Source organism: Cygnus atratus, chromosome 3 (genome assembly GCF_013377495.2).
Source record: "Cygnus atratus isolate AKBS03 ecotype Queensland, Australia chromosome 3, CAtr_DNAZoo_HiC_assembly, whole genome shotgun sequence".
NCBI lineage: Eukaryota > Metazoa > Chordata > Aves > Anseriformes > Anatidae > Cygnus > Cygnus atratus.
In genome coordinates this window covers 51,908,162-51,936,133 of record NC_066364.1, presented here as the reverse complement: position 1 = coordinate 51,936,133, position 27,972 = coordinate 51,908,162, and the positions used below count along the sequence as shown (strand labels likewise).

Genomic DNA, 27,972 nt, shown 5'->3' with positions numbered 1-27,972 from the left:
TTCCACCAATCTTTAGTGAAAGAGAAACTAAGAATTTTAAACATGTCCAAAAATCTAACTCCCACAAGACTGAACTCAATGTAACAATGTTAAGTGAAGTCTGCAACTGGCAAAGAAATATTAACACACAGGTAACTTAGACGTAGGTATTTTTCCTGAGAATGTTTGATAAAGGCAAAAAGTGCACTATATATTTAGTTGTACAATTTCATGCCAAACAAGAAAGGTTTATTTCTTGTCTCTCATTTCTGCTCTTAAATGATGTTTCACAAACAATTCAAGAACTAAAAATTACTGACTGTCCAGTACTGAGCACTAATAAAAGTGATGCTGAAACACTGTACTATTCCATTATTTATTCAGAAAGAAATCACAATGTGTGGATACAGTCTGTTAAGCAAGATCAGTTTAACAAAATGTCTTAAAAGGCTAGAACTAATCTATAACCTGAAGGGAAAAAAAAAAAAAAGTTGTAATCGATTTTGAGCCACCAACACTAAAACAGTGATCACTTAAATTTACTGGTGTAATCATTTAATAGGAACAACATACATCTAGTAAAAATAAAGCAATAAACACATTTGATTGAACAAATAAATAAAAAATAAAAAAAAACTGCTGAGTACAGAACAGATCAAAAAAGTCCCACCAGCCCCAAACATCAGCCTTGATAACACTTGCATATTTTAGCAGTATGGATTGCAATATGTTTGTCACAAATGAATATGACAAACTTCTCATTGTAGGCTTACATTTCAAGAATCCATAACACAAACATTACTTGCAGCATACACTGAATAGGTGATATTGTACCTCCAGCATCAAAACAGCTGTAAGTCTAGATATACGATCTGAAGATAATAATCTCCAAAACCAATAACTGGTTAAAAGTAATCTTAAGGTTCACACACAACTCCCAACTTAACATTTTAACTGACTGTAAGCTCTCCATTTGTATGTCAGTGAACAGCTACTCACATAAGTAGTCTCTAAGCTTCAGTGGAGTTACTCCTGAAGGTAACAGCTCATCAAAGTTCAAAATATATAATTCTTTCTTTAAAACATTCACACAAAAACACAAATGAAGCACCTAGAATCATCAACCTTACTTACAAGTTCATGATTTTTTCCAGTGCTACCTTTCTCACTTCTAAAGACAGAAGGGACCCAAAATTTTAGAAAATACAAACTATAAGCAATAAAATTTCATTAACAATAAGAAATCCAAGAGAAGGTGAAGGAAAAAAAAAAAAAGGCTTAACAGGATCTAAAATGTCTACCCAAAATAGCTTCCCCCACCCCTAAAAAACACACATATACACACAGATAATTACTGCTTACTGATTTTGGGGGAGGAGCTTATGTCCAGCAGTCACCCAACTAGGGGGAAAATCGTATAAATACTCAAGGGTGACACCTGAAATCATCAGCTTCTGCTCACTCACCAGTGGCAGAAGAACTCCTCACTAGAGGAGGATTTGCAACTCTACTGCCCTGCGTTGGAGCTCCACAACATTTTGGTATGCTATCATTTCATTTCATTTCATTCTGTTTGGTTTTGATGCTAACTTCTACAGGATACTTGCTTTCTGGCTGGTGAGGGAAGCGGGTGGATATTTAAGGGACAGTGACAGCATCCTTACTGCCACTGGAGGTATTTGAAAGGTGAAAGATAAAAACTTGCTTTCAAGCAAAGCAATATGAGATTTTAGCCATTGATGCTGAAAGGAGCCAGGACTTCATATTTCATTTGCTGTAGCATTAGAGAGAAGCAATAAGGTTATGGTGTGATGTCTGTGATAGCCACTGAAAACTCTTCTTCATTCCAGGAGTTGTGATATATGCAACTCCTGAACTTAGTTTTGGGGTCCTGGTGTAATTAGGAAAATAATCACTGTTTCTGAAGACAGTGGTTTTAAATAAGATGACACCTATTTAAAATTATTCTCTTCATAAAAGTGAGACCACTGCCTCTAAGCTCTCTCTTGTATATCTCATACAGACACAAAAGAACTCAAAATCTTTAGTTAGCAATACTGATTCCCTTTTCCTTAGAGAACTTTTCACAGACAGTGAAAGCAGGAGAAAGTAATCACAAAATAATGATACTTTTAACACCAACAGCTTAAGAAAATTCCTTTTTTTTTTAATTCAGAAGACACTGATCAACTTCTATTTAAAACAACTCTTTCTCCCCTTTCTAACACAGAACTGACCTGGAAACATGCATTTACAAATATCCTTACTGCTGCTGTTTTGCCTAAACATAGTCCATGGTAGTGATGGATATTTTTCTGAGCGATATCAGAAACAATCCAGCATCAAGGGGCCACATTTTCTACCATTCAATGTAAAGAGTCAAGGTAAGCCTACTATTTTTTGATGATCAACTAAAAGAAAATTATTTCTAGTGGGTCAATACACGAACAAAAGTTCTCTGTTTATACTATTGGTATTCAACTTTCACTAACAGTTTAGGTTTAATTTAATAAGATCATCACTGCAGAAAACTGACAGTGGCACTGGCAGCTGCCTCCTGCTGATAAAGATGTACAGTTGTCTGATTTTTTTTTTTTTGTTACACAATAATTGCTGAAAGGATACTAAGCAGAAACAAAACTGCAGCTACAGATCTGATTTTCAGTTGTAACACAACTGTTTGCATAATTATGCATACAAGCTAATAATCCTTAAGTCTTTTGGTTCAATGCCAAGCTTCCTAACAATGATCTGACATCTACAATATTTAGAACTTTTATACTACTGTCATGGTACCTCTATGCAAAATGCAAAATTTAAACATACATTTGATGCATATTACCAAATGCAGACCTGTTTAAGGCCTGGAAAGGCAAAATAAATCTGTTTATATATTTGTAAAAAAAAAAAAAAAAAAAAAAAAAAAAAAAACAGAATATAAACCTCTCTGTTTTTCATATGTGATTTAAGCTTGTATTTGGTCAGACTTATCTCTTCTAACAACAAAACAATTCTAGCTTTACTATAAAAAGTTCTCTTCATAAACCAGTCTTAGAGCAGACTGAATATGCAATATATAATTGCAATGTTATACATATACTTGGTGATAACTTATTTCTTGTTACCTTTTCTGTCCACTGAAACCAAATGGGTGGTGACATTTAAGGTTTTAAAACTACCAGAGTTCTGTTTTTATTTTTTCCATCCTTATGCCAAAGCCTTTTTAAATCTTGAAAAAACTACATACCAAAACTTCTGACTTTCTAGGTGCTGGTTATATTTGATGAACAGCCACCCAGAATACAATCAGTACTCTCTATTCAAAGTTACTATCATTAAATTTGAGAGCACTGAACCCTCCCTGTAAATATCCCTCTCTCCCCAGAAGAGCAATACTTTTTTTCTTTTGGACATCAACAGGCTATTTAGAACAGCTTTCACTTTTGCTGTCTTTCACCTACTTTTAGCTGTAATAATCACACTTGGGCAGAAATGAGGAATCTGAATGAGGGACTCAAAAAAACAGATTTGCAAATAAGCTTCTCCTCACCAGAAAAAGAACATTTTAGGCTATGGAATTGGAAAACAGCATAGCAGAAGCAGACCTGGAGAACAGAAAAATTGTTGCTCAGGACGTAGTATTTGCATTATCCTCATGAGCAAGATTCACTTCAGAGTAGCTCTAGTCCTGTCCTATGGACTGGACACTCATGAGCAGCACACAGCAAGTCCAAAGATGCAGTCCTGCTCTCATCCAAACTGGCTCCAGCTCATGTGCTCCAAGAATGCTCTACAGTGAGAACCGAGTGAAAGCAGCATGACTGGGAAACTTACCCTCCAAAACGTTCTTCTGGGCTGTACCAAAATAATATTACAGTTTCATCCCTTGCCTTCACCACAAGGACCTTCTGGAATTCTACTGGTACTCTTAGATTGAACTTAGGTACATGAACAGATACTGAAGGCTTGCTAGCTGGCGTTCCCAGGTTACAGTTTCATTTCCTCCTTCTCCCCTCAGTAATTCTTCAGTGTTTTTCCATGATTTTATTGAGTATCATATTATTCTTAAATGAAGTACACTATTTACTTGGTTATCTTCTACAGTACTTCAGGGAAAAAAAAAAAAAGAGCAAATTAAGGAAAAAAAGGAAGGAGCAGCATAGACAAAAAATGTGATGAAAGGGAGGAGAAAAATGAATTGTCCTGCACAAACTTTTCACTTTTATGTACTTATTCACAGAGAATCTAATGTGTGTGAAACTTCTTATTTAGAACAAGAATGTTTATATAGACCTGTGAAAAGTGTAAAATGCTGTCTATTTAGGAAAGAAAGCAAATATTATATACTAGACCTCAAAAGCAGGAATAGCCTACAATTTTACAGACTTGGGATTCCAGTTGTTTGACATATCTTCATTTTTTTGGGAACAAGTATAAAAATGGAGGACTGGACAACTCTTGCTACTCTTCAGGCTGGAAAACAAGCATCCCACAGAGAATTTTTAGAAGAGATTTAAGAGGGCTGTGTTACAGAATCATTGTTTCCTAATCTGAGATGAAAATGGAAGAATTAAATAGGAGAGACTACAGAACCAAATTGATCTCTCTGACTGTATTATCTAGTGAGTTTTTCCTTATGCAAGTAGCACATAGCAAGAGATTTAGATACCAGTAAATTTGTTTTGTATAGCTTTGCCAGAAAGCACACTGGAACTAAAATTTCAGTCTCGGTCTAAACAGGTGACCCATGACAACACCTGTTAGGTGCTATCATGCAGTAGCATCTAACAGAAAACATGGGATGGAATTCCTACATTCATTTCCATAGGTGGCAGGTTCCACATCCTAGCCACTCTGTCCCAACATCAGAGTAGCACTGCGTTTGTAATTCTCAGAGGCGTTTTCCTGCTGGGCACAAGCAACTTCAGTATACAAATTCAGTCTAGAATCTGGTTCAGTGTGAGTGAGGGCCTGCTATGCAACAAGTGTAGCTACAGAGAAAGCCCACTACGTGCACAGCAAGATAAAACCATGTAGTGTGAGGGAGTAATTTACAGAACTTGAAATTGTGTCAATATTAATTATTTTAATATTAATATTGCTTCAATATTATTATTTAATATTAATTCAACATGATTCCACTTCTTTATTAGAATTTAGTGTTTAAAAGAACATAGTTTCAATGCAGAATGAGTACCTGATACTTTCAGTCTATACTCTCTACTCTTACTTTAAACAAATTAATAAATAAAAATTCCAAAAGAAGATTTTCTGTCACGTGATTAAAAATGCCAGATCTGTAAAAGACATTTTGTCTAGGCACCTACCAGACCCCAAAAGCCAAATAACATTTTCTTTAATTTTAGCTTAGCAGACAAAATGCAATATTGAATAAAATTCCAGAAAGCAATTCTGTTGGCAGTTAAAACCTATAAAAGCTTTACCAAATTTGATGAAATTGTACAACAGTTTTAGAAATCTTTCTTGACAGCTTACCAGTCAGAACATACTTTCCTTTTGTGTGTGTGTTTAATGTTATCGTTTTCTAAATATACTAGGACTTAGTATTAGGACTAGGACTATTATCTTTAATCCATTACATCATTCCTTTGAAATCTTTGTGAGAAGTTCCAGTTGAGAATAATCTTAGAATTAAGTCTGACTATTCAGCAGTGCCTAAATTAATAAGCCTTTACTGCAGGTTATCCTAAAGTGTTCAAACTTATTTTTATATGTATATATACATACATATAAATCTATATATATATAACATTCATCATAACTATGGTATTTTGTTCTGCAATGCTACCAGTTGCTGCAAAATAGCGAAGTAGTCTTACAATATCCATGTTAATCTTCTCAGTAATATCCCACAAACCAGAATCCTAATTCCAATGGGAAGCTAGGAGTTTCCCCGAAGTACACAGAAAACTGAGTATTGAGCTTGTTTATTCCTCTATTTGTGACATTTGGTTAAGTGGCTCCACCTGCTGTCATGATAACTAAGAAAAAAAGATCATTTAAAAAAAAGAGCAAACAATGCTGGAATTCTGACTTCAGTAAGACAAAGTATCAGTTGTTATCTTGTCACTGTGTGAAATTACTACTGCAAACAAAACTCTGTAAAATGATAGTATTTGAAAACATAACATTCATATGTTTACAAAAAAAAAAAAAAAGGCAAACAGTGATGGCTCACTTTCAGAGATAAGGAGGAACAGCCAGAAATCTGACTACTTAAACGTAGCACCAGCTAGTTTTAGAAAAACTACACTTGTACAGGAAGCATCCTCCATTTTCAGTCATCATCAAAATGCAAGTCTTAACTTGCTAAATCAGCTACCTGCTTTCTTTATTCCTTAATACTCTGCATCCACTTGAGCAGCATCTTTTAAGCAATTTGAGCCTAAATGTATTCAAGAAAAAATTTCTAGAGGCTTTATAGCTCACATTACTACTCCAACACATTTGCACTTGTTACATAGCCATATGAGAGCCTCGAGTCACTTTCACTGTGAAAGTTGGCTGGAGTTCTGAGTGACCAACTGCGATGTCAGAAACTTGATTTCTGTGAGGCCCAAACAAAGTTAATCTTTCACAGATTTCATCACCATCTCCAAGTCTGCAAATTTGTAAGGTCTTTTCCATGCTAAGTAATTCCATGAAATGTTGTAGGTTCCCTAGTTGACCTGTTTTCCCCTCTCATGCAGGTGTACAGATAAGAGGTGAACAAGGACCCCCCGGTCCCCCAGGCCCTATTGGACCAAGAGGACAACCAGGTCCTGCAGGAAAACCAGGGTTTGGAAGTCCTGGACCCCAAGGTCCCCCTGGTCCCCCAGGACCACCTGGATTCTCTGCTGTTGGAAAGCCAGGAATGCCAGGTCTACCAGGGAAGCCAGGAGAGAAAGGATTAAATGGTGAAAAAGGAGAAGCTGGACCTGTTGGGCTCCCAGGAGCAAGAGGGCCACAAGGACCCCCTGGCATTCCTGGCCCTGCAGGACTGTCTGTCCCTGGCAAGCCAGGACCACAAGGCCCTCCAGGAGCTCAAGGTCCACGGGGCCTCCCTGGTGAGAAGGGAGAGCCAGGTATTCCTGGTATAAATGGACAAAAGGGAGAAAGTGGGTTTGGTGTTCCAGGCCGCCCAGGTAACAGGGGTCTTCCAGGCCCGCAGGGACCTCAAGGCCTCCCAGGTCCTGCTGGGATAGGGAAGCCTGGAGAAAATGGTCTTCCAGGTCAACCAGGTATGAAAGGTGACAGAGGTCTGCCTGGTGCACGTGGAGCAACTGGTATCCCAGGTCCGCAGGGTCCACCAGGAGAACCTGGAGAAGCTGGCATCGGCAAGCCTGGCCCAATGGGACCACCAGGAGCAGCAGGCATCCCTGGAGCCAAAGGACACCCTGGACCTGCAGGCTTGCCTGGATCCCCAGGTCTTCCAGGATTTGGAAAGCCAGGATTGCCAGGGATGAAGGGACACAGAGGGCCTGAAGGACCTCCTGGCCTTCCAGGACCTAAAGGAGATCAAGGCCCAGCTGGTGTGCCGGGAGAACCAGGTCCTGCTGGGTCACCAGGGAACATGGGCCCCCAAGGACTCAAAGGCTTGCCCGGTGAGAACGGCCTGCCCGGACCCAAAGGTGACATGGGCCCTGCAGGCCCTGCAGGATTCCCAGGAGCCAAGGGTGAAAAAGGTTTACCAGGATTAGATGGAAAACCAGGATACCCAGGTGAGCCGGGTCTCGCTGGTCCTAAGGGACACCCGGGTCTCCCAGGTCCAAAAGGCGACACTGGCCATGCTGGGCTACCTGGCCTGCCCGGTCCAATGGGCCCACAAGGAGTTAAGGGACTGCCAGGCATCAATGGTGAACCAGGACCCAGAGGACCTTCAGGAATTCCTGGGATCAGAGGCCCCATCGGTCCCCCTGGCATGCCAGGAGCCCCTGGTGCTAAAGGTGAGCCAGGAGCACCAGGACTGCCAGGCCCAGCAGGTATTGCTACAAAAGGCTTAAGTGGACCCATGGGACCACCTGGACCCCCTGGGCCTAAAGGCAACAATGGAGAGCCTGGCTTGCCAGGTCCCCCAGGTCCTCCTGGTCCCCCTGGCCAAGCCGTAATCCCACAGATGCCAGAAGGCTATGTTAAAGCAGGAGAGTCTCGAGAACTATCAGGAATGTCTTTCATGAAAGCAGGAGTAAACCAAGCTCTCACAGGAATGCCAGTGTCTGCTTTCAGTGTCATTCTCTCAAAAGCTTACCCTGGGGCAACAGTCCCTATCAAATTTGACAAAATCTTGTACAATAGGCAGCAACACTATGACCCCAGAACAGGAATCTTCACCTGCAGGACCCCTGGACTGTACTATTTCTCCTACCACGTACATGCAAAAGGAACAAATGTTTGGGTTGCACTCTACAAAAATGGTTCCCCCATCATGTACACTTATGATGAATACCAGAAAGGATACCTTGACCAGGCCTCTGGCAGTGCTGTCATCGATCTCATGGAGAATGATCAAGTATGGCTCCAGCTGCCAAATTCAGAATCCAATGGCCTCTATTCCTCTGACTATGTTCACTCTTCTTTCTCAGGTTTCCTATTTGCTCAGATCTAACACCATCCCACTTACACTGTCCTGACACTCTCTCTTTCAGTCCATTTTAACCGGGTACTGATCTGATGTCCTTAGCAGGTCATGCAGCTTCAATTTTGCAACAAAAACTGAAGAGGGAGTGAGAAGGTGGAAAAGATTGGTTCAAACCTAGTAGAATAATATTGTTTGTTTCTAGAGAATTGTCATAGGAAATTTGTTTCAAAACAATGATTATTTGTCCAACCAAATGCAACATTAAAACTTTATGAATTAATATAATGGACCTGTCTGTCCTTCCTCCTTAAAAAAGGGGGGGGGGGGGGAGGGGGTGGGGAAGAAGGGCAGGGAGAGAAAGGGGAGAGGGAAGAGGTCAGAATTTCTAACTATCATTTCTCGTAAAGGTAAAGTAGCCATTCCAGGACACTAGATCACACTTGGCTATACTTTAATTAACTGAAGGTATTATTCAAAGTAAACAGTCTCAGATACAATATAATCATTTTAGCTAGATAATATACTTCATCATTAGTCTGCTATCTATCATCTTCAAGCTATCAAAAAGGAGTAAAGAAAACATAACCCTAATACAGTGCATAATATGTCACAATTTAATAGGAAAAGCTGAACTAAATTAAGGAAACCTACCTCGGAGAAAGATAGATTGACAAATTATAACCTGTTATGGAAAATATAGTGTCTTTCATAACAGGAAAAAGCGACCAGATTTAAAATCTAGAAATAACAGGATGACAGAATTGTTAAGGTTGGAAGGGACCTCTGGAGGTCATCTGGTCCACCCGCCCCCCGCTCAAGCAGGGACACCTAGAGCTGCTTGCCCAGGACCGTGTCCAGGTGGCTTCTGAAGATCTCCCAAGGAAAGAGAATCCACAACCTCTATGGGCAATCTGTTCCAGTGCTGCGTCATTTGCACAGTGTCATAGTAAAGAAGTGCTTCCTGATGCTCAGACAGAACCTCTTGTGATCCTGTTTGTGCCCACTGCCTCTGGTCCTGGCACTGAGCACCACCAGAAAGAGCCTGGCTCCATATTCTTTGCTCCCTCCCTTCAGGTGGGAACTCAGGTTTTTTTGACATATATGTTGTGATTTGCAGCAAACAACTAGTTCAATATTTTTTAAGCTCCTAATTAACATTCTGTAAAACTACAACAATCAAGAGTACAGTAAAACAATTATCACCAAATCCAGAAGATAAAGGGCATATCTTCACATGCACACAGACCAACAAAAGCAGAACAGTTTACCACACCTAAACTGGAAACAATCTTTGCATTTTTTTTTTTTAAAACACAATAGTCTTGGAAATTTATTTTACTTACATGGTAAATGTATCAGATAATCCCTGTAATTTTTCAAGGGACATAATCATATTTACCATACATACACTCACGTCTCTCAAATGTTAGTTATTATATTACTCTGTTATGGCTCTATGAAAATTTAATGGCATAATGTAAGCTAGCTCAATATCATCAGTGCTTATAAATTATCAAGTTATAATAGTTTGATTACACATTTCTTCAAGTAACAGTTCCCATTTGAATGTTTTATGTGTCATATACATCCAAAGCTTATCAACTCTTGAACTATTATTTTTAGCATTTTGTTAAACATGTTTTTAATCACTTGAGCTAAAAGTACATAGGCGTATTTTTAAAGTTTTGTGATATTGTTTCTTCATGAAAGCAAAACCAATGCTTGTTATATACATTTGAAAACAGCAATTTCTAAGTACTTGAAAATATCTTGGGATTAATAAAAGCAGCAAGGGCACCTTTGGCTGATACATCATTAGCAAAACTAATGGAGACTGTAAAGAACTTCTAAGAAAGTAACTTTGCAGAATTGTTTTTGCTCCCTTTATTATGTGTTGCTGGATAAGGAAGACTGGCTTAGGCTACACTTTGGTAAAATAGTAAGCATGTAAGGGGGTTGGGCGGAGTAACTTGAGATCTGCTTATTTTAGCAGCCAACTAGACTTAGGCAAGTAAATGGGTGTTATTATTATAAACATTACATACACTTGTCTGTATAGGAATAATACAGTGGAGAGTACCACAGCTTGCCTACCTGGGCAACCTGCTCTATGGAACCTGCTTTGGCAGGGGGGTTGGACCCGATGACTTCTTGTGGTCCCTTCCAACCCCTACAATTCTGTGATTCTTTCAAACCAAACTAAAACTCAATACAGTTGAGTGAATTGTCTATCCTTATCTTTCCACCGTCCTGTTTTAGATCAACTACTAATTACAGGTCTCCTCAGAAATACCTCTTTTTTTCTGCATTCAACCAACTGGGCAACTTCTGTTTTGGAAACAAATAGAAGAACTAGGTACTGGAACTTTGGACAGTTTCTGGCCAAAGCACATGTTTAAAATTGAAGATGCTTGGTGCTCAGCAACTGTCCTGTGATTCCAATTAGCCAGACTTTGCACAAGAAACTGGGCCTAAATAGTATTCTTAAAAGTATTGTTCACTAAACTTTATCGTCAATCCATTTTAAATCAGTTTTTTTTTTGCTTTAAACTCTTCGTTTCAAATGAGCACAAAGAACTTCATGCAAGTCTACAACTGCATACTTCAGGCGTGTTTTTTGAAGGCTTTTTGCAATTGTCCAGACATTAAGCCATTAACAAAACAACTCAGCAACAAAGAGTTGGAGATAACTCATCAAATTGTGATACAATCACAGTTTATAGATTTAGCTCTGGACTCACAGTTTAGAGTGAACTTTGAGAAAGTATTTAAGATTCCTAATCATTATGAGGAAAGATAAACTAATTGTAACTAGTATTTATCATAAGATGCGTGTTTCAAATAAGTTAAATCTGTTTAATTGCACTTTATGGGAGAAAGGAAGTCTATTGCAAAATAATTACATCTTCTGTAAATATTGGGCTTTGGAAGAGGTAGAAACAATCAGACAGAAACGTGGTTGATGGCCATGCAGCTCGAACAGAACAGTCAAATCACAGCACCCTGAAGTCTGGGCAAAGAGGTAGCTCTTTACTACAGAGTTCTTTGCATTTGTCTTGTAGCACTGCTTTAATACCTTTTCCATATGAACATTTGCTGCCTACCAAAGCTCTTTCTAAAAACATATCTTTCTAAGATAAAAAGACAAAAAAAATAAAGGTAAAGCTCTTTCTAAAATATATCTTTTTCCAGAGCAGGTGCATTAGAGGAAAGAAAATGTAACATGAGGTTAAAATGAAAATGGGAGAGCCTGTAGTAGTACAAAACTGTCTTCCAAAGGCCTCAAAAAATATTCTGGATACAAGTTTCAGTAGCTCCTATCGTGTGAGTATTTTGTGTCTAACCATGTCTTTTCTGTATTTACCTGCAAAGCCCAGCACAAACACATAACCAGTTTATTTGCTTATATCTTTGTTACCATTTTCACAATCGTGACTAATTATGATCTCTCTTTATTGGACTACAACACCATTAGGAATCCTAACATTTCAGAATTTTGGAGGACTCTTTCCTTTTTTTTTTTTTTTCCCTCTCAGAAAAGCATCTTTTTTGTTCATTGTTTCTGAAGGATATAATGCAGATATCACAGACACCTAGACCAATTATTTTCCACAAAGACAAAAGGGTTATATCATAAACTTGTGATCAAAAACCTCCATGTGTACATGTGTGCGTGTGTTTGTGTGTTTGGGGAGAGGACAGTATTTTGTAAAGATCCAGAGCTTCCCGCCTCAAAGTTACATTTCCCATACACAAGCATGCCACTTCAGAATACTGATCATTTACATTAAGAAAAATGCAAATTGTTAAAAAGCAGGTTTTAAGTGTAGGACTCTCTCTGATTTTTTTTATTTTTTAAGCAATGACAAATTTCTCAGCTGCACCCTTGAAACCTGAGAGCATATCCCATCAAGCCTTTTTACGGGCAATTTATGAGGGCTTGGATGCTATATTCGGCATCATATTTTTTACTTCTAAAATGAAATATAGTCTTATGAATTGATTGAAATCATCACAAATGTATCATTCTCACTAGATTACCTTAGATGTTATAGTTACCAGTAGTGTCAGGGAAATGATGGGGAAAGACAATCACGCAAGAAAGAAATAAGCCTTTACTGGAACACATTTAAAAAATTTCTGCTTTAAGAAGTTATAGCAGGCAGTTTCCTTCCGCAAAAAAACATTTTTTCTGTCAAAATAACAAAATCTGAAATTTTACATATTTATACAATGGAAAATATATCATCACATTAATTTTCCTTTAAAATTGCTCTACTTCATAAAGGAAGGTCCAAATAATACACGGATATTTTGGAACTCTCTTAGGTTCCTTCTGCCTCAGTTCTTCAAATCTTTATGAATAAGTAAAAGAGTGGGTTAACACCTTTCATAAGTCAGGACATTCATGGCTATCCAGAAGAGCTATCAAAACAAAATATAGTCGGACAATTATCTAAGGCAATTACCATGGCTAAGACAATGAAAAGCGAAATCCACCGGACACCTGACTAATGATCAAAGAAATCATGTGATAAAGAGAAGGGACATAGATAAACAAGGGCATAGTGACAACAAACCAGAGGCAAAGTGACTTGCAAACACAAATTTCAAAAAAATAAAATGGTCAGTCGTTCTGCTCCGTCACTGACAATGGCACTACTAAGATGGCATTTCAGCTTGGGAACTTTACGTCTCCCAGCTGACCACTTATTAAGTTTGCTTTAGAAAATTTACCTTGACTAACTGTAAATGAGCACTCTCTCTCTAAAGGGTTAAAACCTTTGCAAGGCACCGAGGGCATGGAGTTCAGTCAAGAGACTGTGGTTTTTGGGCCAGGTCCTGGGTTGAGAAAGAGCATGGGGCTTCCTGGTATGCAGAAGCTGGGCTAGAGCCAGCTTTAAGAGTTTCCTCAGGAAGTTATGTTAAGCTTGCACTCAAGGAAAAAAAATCTCTTTGGCATGAACTTGCGACAGAAAATTAGTACTATTATTCCCATTTCACAGAAGCGGGACCTGAAGCAAAGAGATCCTCCATGGAAATATCACAGTTAAGTTGTGCAGGAAGAAATAACATCTAATTCTTCTAATTCCCAGTTCAGTGCTTCATCCACTGGACCATGTTAGTAAATGGAAAATAAGACCACTATAAGGCCTTTCAAAATGATGCATGACAGACCTTAGCACTACCATATATTGAAATGTTTAACTACAGTGTACAATCTGCATTGTTTTACTTATGACTTTACAAAGCCCTATTCTGCTCCCCTGTCACCCCCAAAATTATGCTTATCATTTACTACCTTGTCTTCTGTTTTATCGCTGTTGTGCACGTGCCTCATGACTTTTATAACAGTGAATTGGGTTTATTAAATTAAGTACCTATTCTGATGTGAGTTAGAAAGCATCAAGTCATGTCACATCTGCTTGGATGCAGATTTCATACTTACATATACAAATAGGTACATTAGGTAGGTACATACGTACACACAAGCAGACACTTGCATAAAAATATCAATTCTTTATATGATTTTAAATATCAGGCTTTAAATTGTTTTATCTAATTAATTCCCAAAGAACTTGTAATTTTTTTTCTTTTTAAACCAAACTGCATTGTTCACATCTTTTAAAATGACCAACTTTCAGGATTTGAAAAAAATAAAAATAAAAATGCCACAAGTTAGTTACAGTTTATTAGAATTGGTTTAATATCAGCAGAAAACACAAAAATACATTTATTTCATATGAGTGATATCTTAAAGGAATTTTTAACTACCAAAACCACTAAGCTTCAAAGAAAGCGTAGCAGTAGCAAAAAAAAACCACAAAAGTATTTTAGGATTACCTAGCTGTCTTTTACAACATATATTCTGACATCACTTCTGTTTTTGTTTGGAACCTCTGAGGAGATTTTTTTCAACTATGTTTGAAAGAAAGTGATAAAACTGACTGCTTCAGCAAGTAGTACAAAGTACTGGTGAACAAAAGCTAAATTTTAAGAATGTCGAAACCTGTGCCTAATGGATGTTGTGTCAGAGGTAATTCTATCAGTAATATTGTCAGCAAAATTATAGAGTTCTGAACTGCGCTTTTTTTTTTTTAAACAAAAAAGTTAAAAATAATTTTCATTAGTTGTATGCACACAGAGGATGCTTAACCTTTAGTCTCAGATTATTAATTACTCCTAAGTTATGTCTGTGAAAGGAAGAAAAATATTTCTAGTTGAAGGGTAGCCAAGATGTTTCCCAATTCTAATTTATATTACAGTGGAATAAGGTTGGCTTTGGGTGAAGGAAGGCTATTACTTAAATAAGTAATTTTTATTATTAAAAAATTATCCTCTGCAATTTCTAGTAAATTTGTAACAGAATAACACAATTCCAAGAAGGTTTAAAACTAGGATGACAATCTCCCCACTTTTGTCTCAACTTACTACATAAGGAGTTCTAATAAAAACTAATGGCCTAAAGAAAATGTATCAAAAAATTAATCAAATAGTAGTTACTTTTTTCTCCAGTGCATTTTTTATTTTATTCATAAATACAAGAACACCACAACTAGAATCAAAATACAGTCCAAGGATGCCCACATTGCTATACCAGCTGCTTTTCCTCTAAATTCAGTGAGGTAGTACATCACAAGTGTTATTTAAAAAAAAATAAATTGAATCAGCTCCAGCTAAACTAAATAGTAATAGCAATGATAGCAGGATAAGCATACAACCATTTTTAAGCCTGAAAAGTAAAAACTATGTTGAATAACCTACAGTGTACTTGCAAACGTTATTTGCTCTGTCAAGCACATATAATATTTTCAGCTATTACTGTAAGCTTTCAGTGAACCTACTTACCTTTAAAAGCTGTTATTTTATAATTATGCTGGATAGCAGCAACCATGTCCTTCCAGAAGTCATATTTTTTCTGACCATTGTGCTGTAAGTATCAAAGGAATCTAGTCACTATATCAAGTATCAGCCATTTAAAGCTTTCATATTGAAAAAAATAACAGGAACGCCACTAATAAATAAAAGTATTTTGAAAATGAAGTATAGCAGTCCTAGACAGTAGGGTTCAGGACTCAGAACTCAGCTTGACTGTTAACTCTGGGTAATGGCAGGCAGGTCATCTCCCTACTTCCAAAGGATATGCATGTGTGTGGGGATGTCAAAGGTGAAAAGATTTTTATTTGTAAGGACGTCTAAAACCTTACAGCAAAGAGAAACCTTAGATAGAACAGTAACTTAATGAATGACCCATCTCCTGCTGACTTGTTGGGAAAATAAATGCCTAGAGCTGCAGGTACTGTACTTATTTAGCAGGTTGACATTATCTACAGTCTGGCACTCACATCACCTTCCACCATTACAATTGGCAACAGCCTTCACTATAACTTAGTGGCAATGGTCTTCTGCCAATAACTCCACCCCAAACATCATATAAAATACTTACGCAGAAGCCAGGCTCAGCAGCACTAAGCTACATTGTGCCAAACCCTTGCTCTGGCAGAGGGAGAGCGAAAAGCGATTTGCAGTGTGAGCAGTCTCTCGTCATTCCTAGAAAGCTGCCTGGGCACAGAAGTCTTCCTGCTGACCTCAGCTGCCCTTCCAGTGCCTCACCAAGGGAGAGAAACAGCTTCTCAACCAGCTCAGACTGCTCTAGGACTTGAAGACTACACACCTTAGGAGTGCTGAGTTAAACACAGGTGTAATTACGCAGTCAGGCACACTACAGGGCAGAGGATTACTTACTGAGCCTGTAAGAGGTGCTCAGTTACAAGGTACAGGGCAGCAGTAAAGGAGGTGGCATAGTTTCTTTGAGTTTGTACACCGTGGAAAGTATTTCTGTAGTGTTGTTAAAGGCTTTCCACACATAGTTTAGCATAAGTCTTGATGCAACCGTTGACAGATTTTATGGCATCACCCTCTGTGTCCTAAACCTGTCAGCCCAGCTCCGCACCAATACCTGAATAATGACCCAAACACAGAAGGCATTTTCTAGAGATGGAAACATTTAGAAACTGAAAATAAACATTTCCATCCAAAGACATGTAGTCTGCTTGTAGTGAACTGCTATTTCAGGCCTAATCTTCCACGGAGGCTTCAAGAGGAACAGTCTTGCCCTTAATTTCACAAGCTGCACAAGCAAGGGCTTTTGTATGTGACTGACAAGCACTACAGTAGTCTGCTTGTGATCCTTCAGCTTTAGGGGTTAAGAACAGGAAAGATAGTTTTGTTGCTTTTAGCTTTTCTTTTTTATAAAAAAATCATTCTTCTAGTAAACTACTGGAGAAATACGTAAAAATGACTGATATAGAGAAATGGTTCTGTGTGTGTCAACTTTCAGCTAGCTGCTAACCAAGGTCATTACTCCAAGCTGTGTACCCTTCTGGTACTCCATCCACCAGCCCATACTAGCACCAGCCTTCAGACAGATTCAACTGTCGGGACCCCTCATACTCCATATGGATGACTTATGCCTTGTTTTTTGTGTTGTTTTTGTTGCTGCATTTGTTTCTTTTAAAAATCAATGTAACGAGCTAACAGTTCCTCAGAGTGTTGCTCTGAGGACAAACGGATACCAGTTTAAAAGCGGGTATGCTTCCTTCAAAACAGCTAGCATTAGAGAAGACTGAAATGACTGACAAACTAGCCCCTTGCAAATCCACAGCTACTGCACATAAGACATGCATGAAAACAGACCAATTCCCAGAAAGCAAAGAGAAAAGCATGAACATCCCCATGCAGTCCACCATACTTGGGAAGTGATCATCATATGTAATTTCATCAGCTGAAGTATCAGTCAAGGTAGTACTTCCTGAAGAGCTTCCATGCAAAGACCTAAAACACCAAGAAGCTTCTCTCGTTTGCCTGAAAATGCACAGTAGTTCTGGCTGTGGACCAATCAAAAGCAGATTCAACCAGAACAGCGTAGCGCAGCACACCAAAATGGGTTTAGACGTGAGTTGGGTGAATTGAAACCAAAAAGTGAAATACTCAAGAAACTGAAAAAGAGGATGCTTAACTTAATTTTGGCAGCTCTGTGAAGAAACAGGGCATGGGTTTAATTCTCTGGGGCTGAAGATGCCAGTGATCCAGGGTCAATGTCCCAGCTTCTAAACTAGTGATGCTTGCATGTCCAGTTACACGTGCTGTGATATGCTTTAGCACCACCCTCCCTCTCTCAATAAACAGCTTGTGCCAAGTCTAAACTAACTGTAATGTAAAGGAATATAATGCAAGATGTCACATCTGAGAGAGGATTCTAAAACTGAACAGTAAGGGAAGGAGATCAATCAAGCACAAAATTAAAAGTCTTATGACACACTTGTCCTCGGTGTTTGCCAATAAGTTAGTTTTCAGTAACTCTTCATGCAGCACTTGGACTTAAGCAGCAACCTGCTCAGCATGTAATTTTGGAGTGCAGCCTAAAACATCAAGTCAGGTGATACCTAAAGGGATTGCAAATACCCATCTCGCAGCTCTGATTTCCAGTCTGCAGACAATTTTCAGTGTCTGCAACTTTTAGTGCTGCAACACTTTGGTATGTTCAGACAGAAAATTTTGTCAGTACTTCATCAATGCTAAGATATTTACTCTACAAGAAGAGCCTTCTCCTACACTCAGCTGTCCCCAAGTTAAAATTTCAATCTTTCTTTAACACATCTGAATTAACTGACATCAAACATCAAAGACAGGATTTAGGATGTACTGCATATCTGAAAAGCACTGAAAAAGGTCAAAGCAATTGCACTTTCTACCTTGCAAATTTAACTTATCACTTAGAGGATGATTTAAAAAACTAAAAAAAACCAACATAGTATTCCATAGGTTTATTTACATCTATGTACACAGGTCGATATATTTAGGATACAAAAACAAGTTTAAGAAGGATAGAATTAAACTTTCAACTTTGGCATTTCTTGCAAGTTAGCAAACCACATTATACATTAGATTTCATTCAAGTATCATCAAGTACAACTAAATGAGATGTTAAGAACAATATTCTGATTATCACAATAAACTTAAGAGAAAAGTACTCATTTATTCTTATCCTAGTTGTTTGTGCCCTCTGGTGGAAGTACATTTATTAGGACCACACCAAGGAGGTCACAAGTAACTTGGGAAACAATGGGAAACAACTTTAATACAGTGCAAGTCTGGCATGAAAAATTCCATATAAGGAAAAAGCTAAAGACCTTAAATTTGTTGAGTATATTACTTGCATGCATTATTGAATGCACACAACAAGTTAGGCAGAGAAAGAGACATAATGGAATACTTAATTTCAAACAGTCCAGTTCTTACCTGATCTAAACTGTCCACAACCCTTGCACACAGGAGGGCTCCTGGTAGGTCAAAGTAATTATCATACAAATAGTATTTACCTGAAAAACAAACAAAAACACAAAATCATCTGTACTTTTTAAATCCATATTGTATAGTTTAATTGCAAATAAAAACACATTTAAATAACATTTACTTGGCTTTCGCTAGTAATAAGCATCACCTATGTCCCAACTTAAGGGCACACGTTAGCTTTTATTCACAGGATCAGAAGTAAGAACCATATTTCTACTTCTGATTCTCACAATTGGCTGCTGACAGGTATTAACTTACACCAAGGCAGTGAGATTTTTTAAAATAAATTTTAAGGTCCTAAAAGTTATTGTGGAAGAGATGGGGAAGAACCACGAGTCTTAAAAGTCAAGGCAGTAACACTCAACTCTTCCAAAATACCAATTTCCCCAGCATTAGAAACACAAAATTTAAGATGTTGTTTCAGAATCATTTGGACAGGTCTTACAGTCTTGTCCTTCGTGCACACATGCTAAAGACAGCACCTTAACCCAATGGGAAGCATGCCCACATTATTCTGTGACAGCCCAAAACAGAACTAAAAGTCAGGTGTGTGCGAATGTTCCTTCCAGACTGAGGTCATGTTCAGCAACTCCTTTCCTGGAGTAAAATAACTTAACAGGCAGTATTTATTTATTTATTTTTGTATTCATGACCTTGTCTGGGCTGTCTCTTACATACACAAGAACACGGATTGACAGTCACAAGAGAGATGAAATGCACTTCTCAATGAAGAAGAAAGGCTTCCTTTGGTCATAAAACAGATGTACCTCTCTTCTACCTCATTGCAAAAAGATTACTTGTAGTTTAGAATAAGGAAGACAAACAAATTTATGACAGCAAAGCGCCTCCATTAAACAGGATAATGCAAATCAATTGAACATTTTGTCTTTAGGTGCATTATTTGCAATTGCTAAGATCAAAGTAAGTTGGAGAGGAAGCACAGCGTGGCTAGCAAAAATGAAAGCCTAATCACAATGCCTTCACAATGTGGCTCCACCTTAAAACCAAGAAACCTTCACCACAGGAGGAGTGGTTGTGCTTCCATATCTGCTCTGTTCATTGCACTTTCACCTAGGCCTCCAGTAATTGCCATCATATTACTGGATATGAGTCAACAATCAAGAAAAACTTAAGATTTACCAAATATATCCTAAATAAGGTTGAGACTACCAACCTAACTACTTCATCAAGAAACAATGTGCCCAACTCTGCAATCAAAACATGCCCGTATTGTCAACTCATTTGTTATTTGTCTTATCGCTGGCAACCTAAATCTAAGTTCAACTACATTTAAGTATTAGAAGTTAAAAATATAAAAACAACCCTTGTGCAAAACACTCACCTATTCCAGGAATTCTCAGCTCAAGTATTTTTAAATACTTGTAGTACAAACTAACACTACGAAACATTGAAAGGGCCAGAGCAATTTCAAAGACCAGGACATTCTAAGGTATAGCTAGCTACCTGAGCGGGAAAGCATTCCACTGACTGCACTAAAATGCTTCCATTCCCTTCTTCCATAAATCTCCAGGATCTCCTCAGATGTCATGCTCCTAGTGCCATGGCTTGCCCTATTTGATGCATTAGTGTGGAAAAAAAAGAAAAAAGAAAAGGTTAAAAACATTCAGAGTACTTCTAGAGCATAGAAATGAATCACAGTTGAATACTGAGGTGCATGTGACTTGATCTTCACTTAGAAACAACTTGATTTACCAATTAGAAGTTTCCTAGGACCTAAGCTTTTATCATATACATTACAATCCTCAATAAAAGCCCTACTTCACAAAGGTCTGGCTGGCTGAGGGCATGGCTGCTGTGCCTCACCTCCTAACACAATCACTCTGTGTTGCTCGAATGTTCTCAATTGTGTGAGGACATTATTCTTGAACTATCAATATACACTGCACAATAAAACACAGAGCAGAAAGCCTATACACTATTCTGAAGCCTGGTAACATTCACAGAATGCAGGGCAGGACTATGAAAAATGCTAGTTTGAGCCCTGAAAGCAGCTATGTTATACAGATGTACGCATGAGCCTTTTCAGGAATTAAAGATCAACAAGCTTGATCATGAAACTGTGGCCCAAAAGAATGTACAGATCCCAGTTTCAAAGGAAATGCTCACAATGATAGGATAAGTAATCTTGTACCACTTCACCCTTTACTACCATATATCCTCTGCTCTTGAATTCTACATGTAGTCCCTTGAAATTCATGGTTCTACTACATGAATTTTTGAATACAAAGCACAGACTCAAGGTTATTTTTTCTCCTATTTCATAGAACCATACAATGGTTTGGGTCAGAAAGGACCTTTAAAGATCACCTAATTCCCACCCCCTGCTATGGGCAAGGACACCTTCAACCACTTCAGTGAAGTCTGGTTTTCCCTAGCATCTTCAAGCTTCTTCTACTAAATGCTACCAAAAAAAGTATAGTCTAGTCTAGTATAGTCTGGAAAAAAAATAAGGGAGAAAGAAGACTGGGTTTGACATACTCCAGATATATTTACTTTTCAAATTTATGATTTAAAATAGCAGTCTTATGTTCAAAAAGAAAAAAAAAAAAGGAGAGAAGAACTAAGGATGTACTGAAGTGATGACTGAAGGGAGAAATTAGCTTTTAGAGGAAAAAAAAGACAATTTTGAAAGCGAATGTGTCAGTTTGTGTTTAATTTACCTAAGGCTATTTAAGTCATATGTTACAAACTTGCAAGAATTTTGAATGTGTATGGTACAAAGATAATAGTGCTGTCATTAACATTAGTCATTTCCACCAACTGAGTCAGGTTACTCAGAATTCAAGAAACACCTTACCCTGGATCTTAGCAGAATTGGACAGAGTATATTGGTAGCCACTGAAAAAGCGAATTTAGTTTCAAAAATCAGAATGCACTCAGTCTTAGATGTTTATTAAAAGTGACATATTATTCCTAGCAGCTAACATGGATATATTAGGAAAATGCTAAGTATATAACATTAAGAGAAACTGAGCATCAAATTACCCGAGAGTATTTAAATTTTTACACAAGTGAATGTATGCTGAAATCAGTATTTTAAATGTTTAACAAAACTGAGAGATGGCTTTCAAGAAGAGGATAAAATGTTAGTGTTTGTTTATCAGTAAGAATGTATAGTCAGTACTACCTCAAAACCGTTCCATCTTCTGCAAGTTTCAGGAAGTTTCCATCTTCAAGGTCCAAAACCAAGCCTTTACAACTACAAATAATTGTATTTTAAGGAAGAAACAAGCAATTAATGTTTTCAGAGGAATGTCTCTCTATATCAGAATAGTGAAATGCAATTACAGAAGCTATACAATAATGGTACTTAAAAGCAGCAAAAATCACAACCCTTCAAATACTTACATGTTTAAACAATGATCTATATATGCTAACCCATATCATTACAGTGAGGGATGGATTTCACTTACATAGCAAATTCCTACTAAAATCCAGTTCCATTGTTCCATGACTTTAGCGTGACTATTCATATAGATACAGCTGGATGGTTAAAGTCCAAACATATACAACTAAGAAATGTGACATTTAAGTCACTTCTCCTATTGAAGATATATGTCTATATCTCTGTGTGTGTATACATATATATAATACACACACATTCTTTTTGGTTGCAGTTCCTCTGCTTACTATTACCAGGTGGGTAACACTAATATTAAGGGAGAGAGGGGTAGATCATTCTCAATGAGGCAACTGAATATCTAAGGAGCATGTGAAGCAGAGGCATTGCCATGCTAGCCAGCACTCACTACAGGGTAAAGGGTACACACTGTAGGAGAGCTGTACCACAAGAATTCCTAACTCTCCTAGTACCTTACAGAAAAAAATGAATTTATGTTAGCTTAGATTGTTTGGAAGATGAGATCAGAGTTCATTACCTAGTGTAATAATGAATAAAAAAAAAAAGAGAAAAAAGAATGGAAAAGTAATTCTGTCTTCATTCTGTGTTACAAGGCACACAAAAGAGATGCCATGAACAGAGCAAGCAGTCTGCAGCCTTTCACAGATTACACCTGTGTGAGTAGCACCAACATGCTGCTACCAACACCATGGGCTTGCAGGTCCACACTAACAAATCCCCAGCTCCAATAAGGGATTAAGGCTGAGATACCTATATCTTCATGCTTCAGAGCCCTCAAAATATGAGAAATACAGATACCCTCCTTATCACTTGAAAGTTGAAATCAGACCTGTTTGGAAACTGTCCAATAACATACTGAAATGTAAGAACAATTAAAAAACACCTGTGCTTCTCCTAAGGGGAAAAATAAACAAACAAAAAAACACGAGATAACCTGGCCTTCAAATCCCCACACCCTTGCTGTGGATAACAACCTGTAAGAGGTGAAATACTGGAGACAAGTGTTCCTACTCAGAGGTCACTGAAGTCAGACCAGGAAATTTTAATTATTAACCATTATAATATTATATAACAATTAAAAATATAATAATAATTAACCATTTTAATCTTTAACATTACAGCTTCGGGCCTACAGTGCCACTCCTACAGTGTTTCTTCCCAGCATGTCACTTTCCCTCATTTTCTCAAAGACTGTTGGGACTATTCTGCCTTACACAAACAAAAACAGCATCCATCAAGAGAAAAAGAAGATATGAATAAATTCTGATGGTTACTGGATTTACCCGTTGAATTGCAGGTAGAAAACAAAGGGGGTATACAAAATCAGTCAGTCTGACCACAAAGCTTGCGTGGAGACAGCTAGAAGAACAAAGCAAGCTTAGATACTCAGTTGTCTCTTCAAACTACGTTAGAAGTATCTCATGGGAAACAGTTGCTCCAACAAGCATTTAAAACTGTAATTTTGGAATTACCTATTGGGCTTGATAATTATAACAACTGTCTAATAAGAGAAGCTGTTTCCAAGCTTTGTAAAAGTTATAGCATAAAGGAAGTTACGAACACAGATTCTGTTATGTTCAACATACTTACCAGAAGTCTAAGCTTTCTGGAGTTAGAGTGAGCAAGCCTTTATCGTAACCCTTCTCCGTTACCAGATACTGGGCAAAACTATCATATATTAGCTAAAGATGAAAAAAAAGGCATTAATTATTTTTATTGAGACCAAAGATACTGTTCCCTAGAAAGCAGAAAGACCTGAGTTTCAGTGCCTCCTAAGCAAAGGCAAATCAGGGCCTTAGGGGCCCTGCCCCACTGCCATAGCAGTGCCCAAGGTTATTTCTGGCTGGCAGGCAAACAACTCAAGATGCTCATGCAGTAGTTTTGGTGCAATTTTTTTTTTTTTTTTAGCATAGCCAAGCGTGAGGTATTCCTACCTTACTTCCCCAGTGCTTCAAGACTGTTGGGAAATCAAGAGAGTAAGCACCTAAGGCTAGTCACTACTTCCCCCTCCCCAACCTTTTTTATTTTTTAAATGTCACCATTCATGACTCAACAAGTGGCTTCTGAACCTATAAACAACTACAGAGAGTGGGCATTTTAAACATGCCTGATGGAACATATCTTGAAGGAAACTGTAAATACAAAGTAAATTATTCATAAGTTTGGAAAGAACACTGTTAAAGCCTAACACAACATTCAGCCATTTAATACAACTCAATTACAAAAGCTGCTCTTGGAATGAGTATGAATAATGCCAGAGAAAGACCGATACAAAGACTGGCACAGAAAGACTAAGAACTAACTGCATCTTCAGCTGTGCCTGCCAGAATTTTTAAGTTTTTGTTTCTCTTCGATAAGGAAGCATGCAGCGTGCATGCGTCAGGCAGCGTCTCTGTGTTGTGAGAAGATGAAGAGTGAACTAAAATGAATGGGTGCTTTTTGTCAGGAAAGATGCCTCTCCATGGGAGGTCAAACCGCCTTAGGAAGCGAAGCGGTTTTTCAAATCAAGATGCACCAAACCTCAGCTATTTAGAAAATGCGACACCTCATCAGCATTTGCTTCTCTATCATGCTCTGATGGATCTTGCCACTAATGTGCAAGTTTAGTCCTGTGCGGGGCAAACCGTACAGCAGGTGAAGGGAGGCAAATGAAAGGGGCTTGAGCAGAAGGACACCCACGAGTACCCATGAACCGGGACAGCTGGGTGGCAAAGTCAACAAAGACGTCAACGGAGGAGGAGGCCTCAGTGGAGGAACCCTCCACGACCAGATGGGGCCCGCTCTGTGCGGGTTAACGGCGCTCAGGCAGGGATGCTGAGCGTTCCCAGGCTCGCCCTTTTGTTGTAAGTAGGAGAAAGTTTGCCAAGGTCGCCTGCCCGAAGTGCCGAGCGCCGCTGACTCTGTCTGCAGCATCTCTGGACTCAGCCGGGGGGCTCTAGCCTCAAGTCAGCACCGCGGCGGGTAGGAAGGCTCTCAAGAGGCACCGCTTCCATGGCACAAGACATGGCTGTGTCCTCGCTCGGGCACAGGCCTGCGGAGGAGGCGGCCAGCCAGCCAGCCCGGCGCTTCCCTGTCTGTTCTCCCTCCAGCTCTCCCCGGGAACACCTCCACCAGCACTGCGGGGCTCCCCCTGCCCACAGCGGGGCTGCCCCGGCCCCGCACCCCGCCGCTCGCCCTTTTGCTCGGGCTCCCAGACGGGGCCGAGCCGCACCGAGCCGAGCCGCACTCACCCGCTCGCTCTGCGGGAGGTGGTAGCGGCAGAGCGTGTGGTCCAGGTCGAAGCCCACCACCTCGCAGTCGGCCAGGGAGAAGTGCTGCTGCATCGCCAAGCCGCCGCCACCACCGCGGGGGGGGGGGTGGAGGAGCAGGAGGAGGAGGAGGAGGAGGAAGAGGAGGAAGAAGAAGGGGCACGGGCGGTGCTTCCTGCGGCGCGGGGCGGTGCGGCCGCAGCACCCCGCCCCTTCCCCGCCCCATCCCCAACCCGGCTCGGTTCAGCCCAGCCCGGCTCGGTGCGGCTCGGCCCGGCCACCTTCACCTGGATGGGGCTTGGCCTCGGGGCGGTCGCGCCCCCCTGGCAGCCCCCGGCAGCAGGGACGGGTGCGGAAAGGCGGAGGCGGGGCCCTTGTGCCGGAGGCGTGTTTGGGCGGCCGGGTTTTAAAAATGCGTTTCCCGCCGATCCTCCGAGGGTTGGAAATAAACATAGGAGCTCTTGCTGGGGCCGGTGGTAGCTACAGCTGGTCAGGACTGCCAGCACAAGTCTGTTAGAGGGGGCTCGGCTGAGAGCTGATGAGCAGCAGGGTGCTACAGCAGGAGTTAGGGCACATTGGTCTGCGGCCAGGCAGCGCCGTGCCCTAAGGGCACTGCTAGAAGGCAAACGGGCAAACTGCTTCTTCACCGGCATCCCGGCAGGGTATAAGCAACACTAGCCAGTAAACACTCAGCTCTGAGGAGAAAAACAACAACAACAACAACAAAAAAACACTTGTGAATTGTGACCATCGTATTTCTTGGCAACTTTGGCAGTCAAAAAGAAACAAACAAAAACACTATAACAATGTAGTCCAGGTAACATAGTCAAAAGGTGTTATGACCTTCCCAACAAATATGACTATTGCAATTTTGTATAGAAGGTTCTCTCTGTAAGGAAATCCCACGTTTGGAGAAAATAAACAGATGAAAGTGGCATAAACTTAATTCTGTTCTCTGTGGCTGAACTTGGATATACCGCCTACATGAGGCCAAGGCTCCGGATGCTTAAATAGCTGGGCTTGAATTTTGTTCACAGATCCTCATTCCTGTCTATAATTCTTTTCACTGTTTAGACCAACAATGTCATCAAAATGCTGTTTTGAGTCACAAAAGAGGAAAAATTCTAGTTCAGTCTACTGCAAGAAAATCTCAATTTTTATTTTTTTATTTTTTATTTTCTGTATGGCTACAAATAGAATTTAAGACCTATTTGAAGTGAGAGAAATTTTAATGAAATATTTCCTTTGCAGGTTGGGTAGGCTGGGGTGCATAACCATAGCAAGAGTGCAGAGATTTGAAAATAGAAGTCCAATATTATGTTTTGATTATATCAAATTATGATACATGTATATATTTGGCAGGACAGCTCAATGATATTATTATTATTATTATTATTATTATTATTATTATTATTATTATTATTCCAAAGCAAAATGCTTTTGAAAATACATTCAAATAGTTGAGTGAGATACAATGTATCTATATATCAAAATTCAGTTTCCTATGCTCAGGTAGGAAATAGACTAGACAGGAAAATGGAAATTAGAAATAAAATTCACTAATGATAATAGTAGGGCAAGATGAACATTTTGAGTGTCAGAGAAGAAAGACAAAGATTGCATAATTTTACCTCAGACCTCAGTATAACAGCCTCTTTCAAAGGAACTCGGAGTCTTTCATAAACATTAATATACTTTCTAATGCTGACGTGTATGTGTATATATGTACTTCATATATTACAAATACTCCATATATTATATATATATAATTCAGTATATATACATAATGATACATACATATTTTATTTATGTTAAATATATATACATATATACTCTAATACATACATGCATATGCATTTACATGTATGTATTAATTCCCTAAATTAACAGGTATGAAGGTGTGAAACCTGAGCATATGGAAAGAGAGGTTCATCCAGTATTTTGCACACAACAGTGATCACAGCCATCAAGATGAAGCAGCACCTTGAGAACTCTGAGTACAAGGTAATTTTTCTTCAAAAAGCTGCTCACTTTAGGAAATACAGAGCAAATTCCTGCTCCACTGAAGTCAATGGTGATAAATTTCTATTGACTTCAGTATGTTCAAGTGTTCATCCACAAGCGTGTCACACTACCCTCACATTAACTCAAAGTTTGCCTGACTTGAAAATTATAACAATACAATCCACTATGGGAATTCTCCTATTCCAGAAGGATTAAAAAAAAAAAAAAGCCTCATGCAGCTTACAAAATTTTGTTTAGATCATAGCTTTCTAAATTTATAATGTAGCTTGCCAAGCCTATAAAATGTTTTATACGAAAATTCACCTCCAAACACTCTTAACACACAGTAGTATTGAAACAATTGGATAGGTAATGAAAATCATATATTCATTGATCGCTGTACTCATTATCAACTAAAAGCAATC

General features: G+C 38.9%; 2 protein-coding genes across 2 annotated transcripts in view; one reads left to right on the top strand and one right to left on the bottom strand.

The window, feature by feature from the left end:
- Positions 1 to 25,703, bottom strand: part of NT5DC1 (5'-nucleotidase domain containing 1) — a 152,556-nt gene extending 126,853 nt beyond the window's left edge. Inside the window, exons 1-6 of the mRNA XM_035538900.2 lie at positions 25,526 to 25,703; positions 23,886 to 23,977; positions 22,062 to 22,133; positions 20,378 to 20,484; positions 18,860 to 18,939; positions 15,407 to 15,488 (exon numbers count right to left, since the gene is read on the bottom strand). Of these exons, the coding sequence (XP_035394793.1) occupies positions 15,407 to 15,488; positions 18,860 to 18,939; positions 20,378 to 20,484; positions 22,062 to 22,133; positions 23,886 to 23,977; positions 25,526 to 25,618 (526 nt within the window). The 5' untranslated portion in view covers positions 25,619 to 25,703. The remainder of the gene's footprint in view (positions 1 to 15,406; positions 15,489 to 18,859; positions 18,940 to 20,377; positions 20,485 to 22,061; positions 22,134 to 23,885; positions 23,978 to 25,525) is intronic.
- COL10A1 (collagen type X alpha 1 chain) lies at positions 1,286 to 8,667 on the top strand. Its single transcript, XM_035538898.2, has 2 exons — positions 1,286 to 2,363; positions 6,690 to 8,667. Exons 1-2 carry the CDS (start codon positions 2,225 to 2,227, stop codon positions 8,582 to 8,584), a joined length of 2,034 nt encoding a protein of 677 aa, XP_035394791.1. The 5' UTR covers positions 1,286 to 2,224; the 3' UTR covers positions 8,585 to 8,667.
- Positions 25,704 to 27,972: the final 2,269 nt, after the last annotated feature.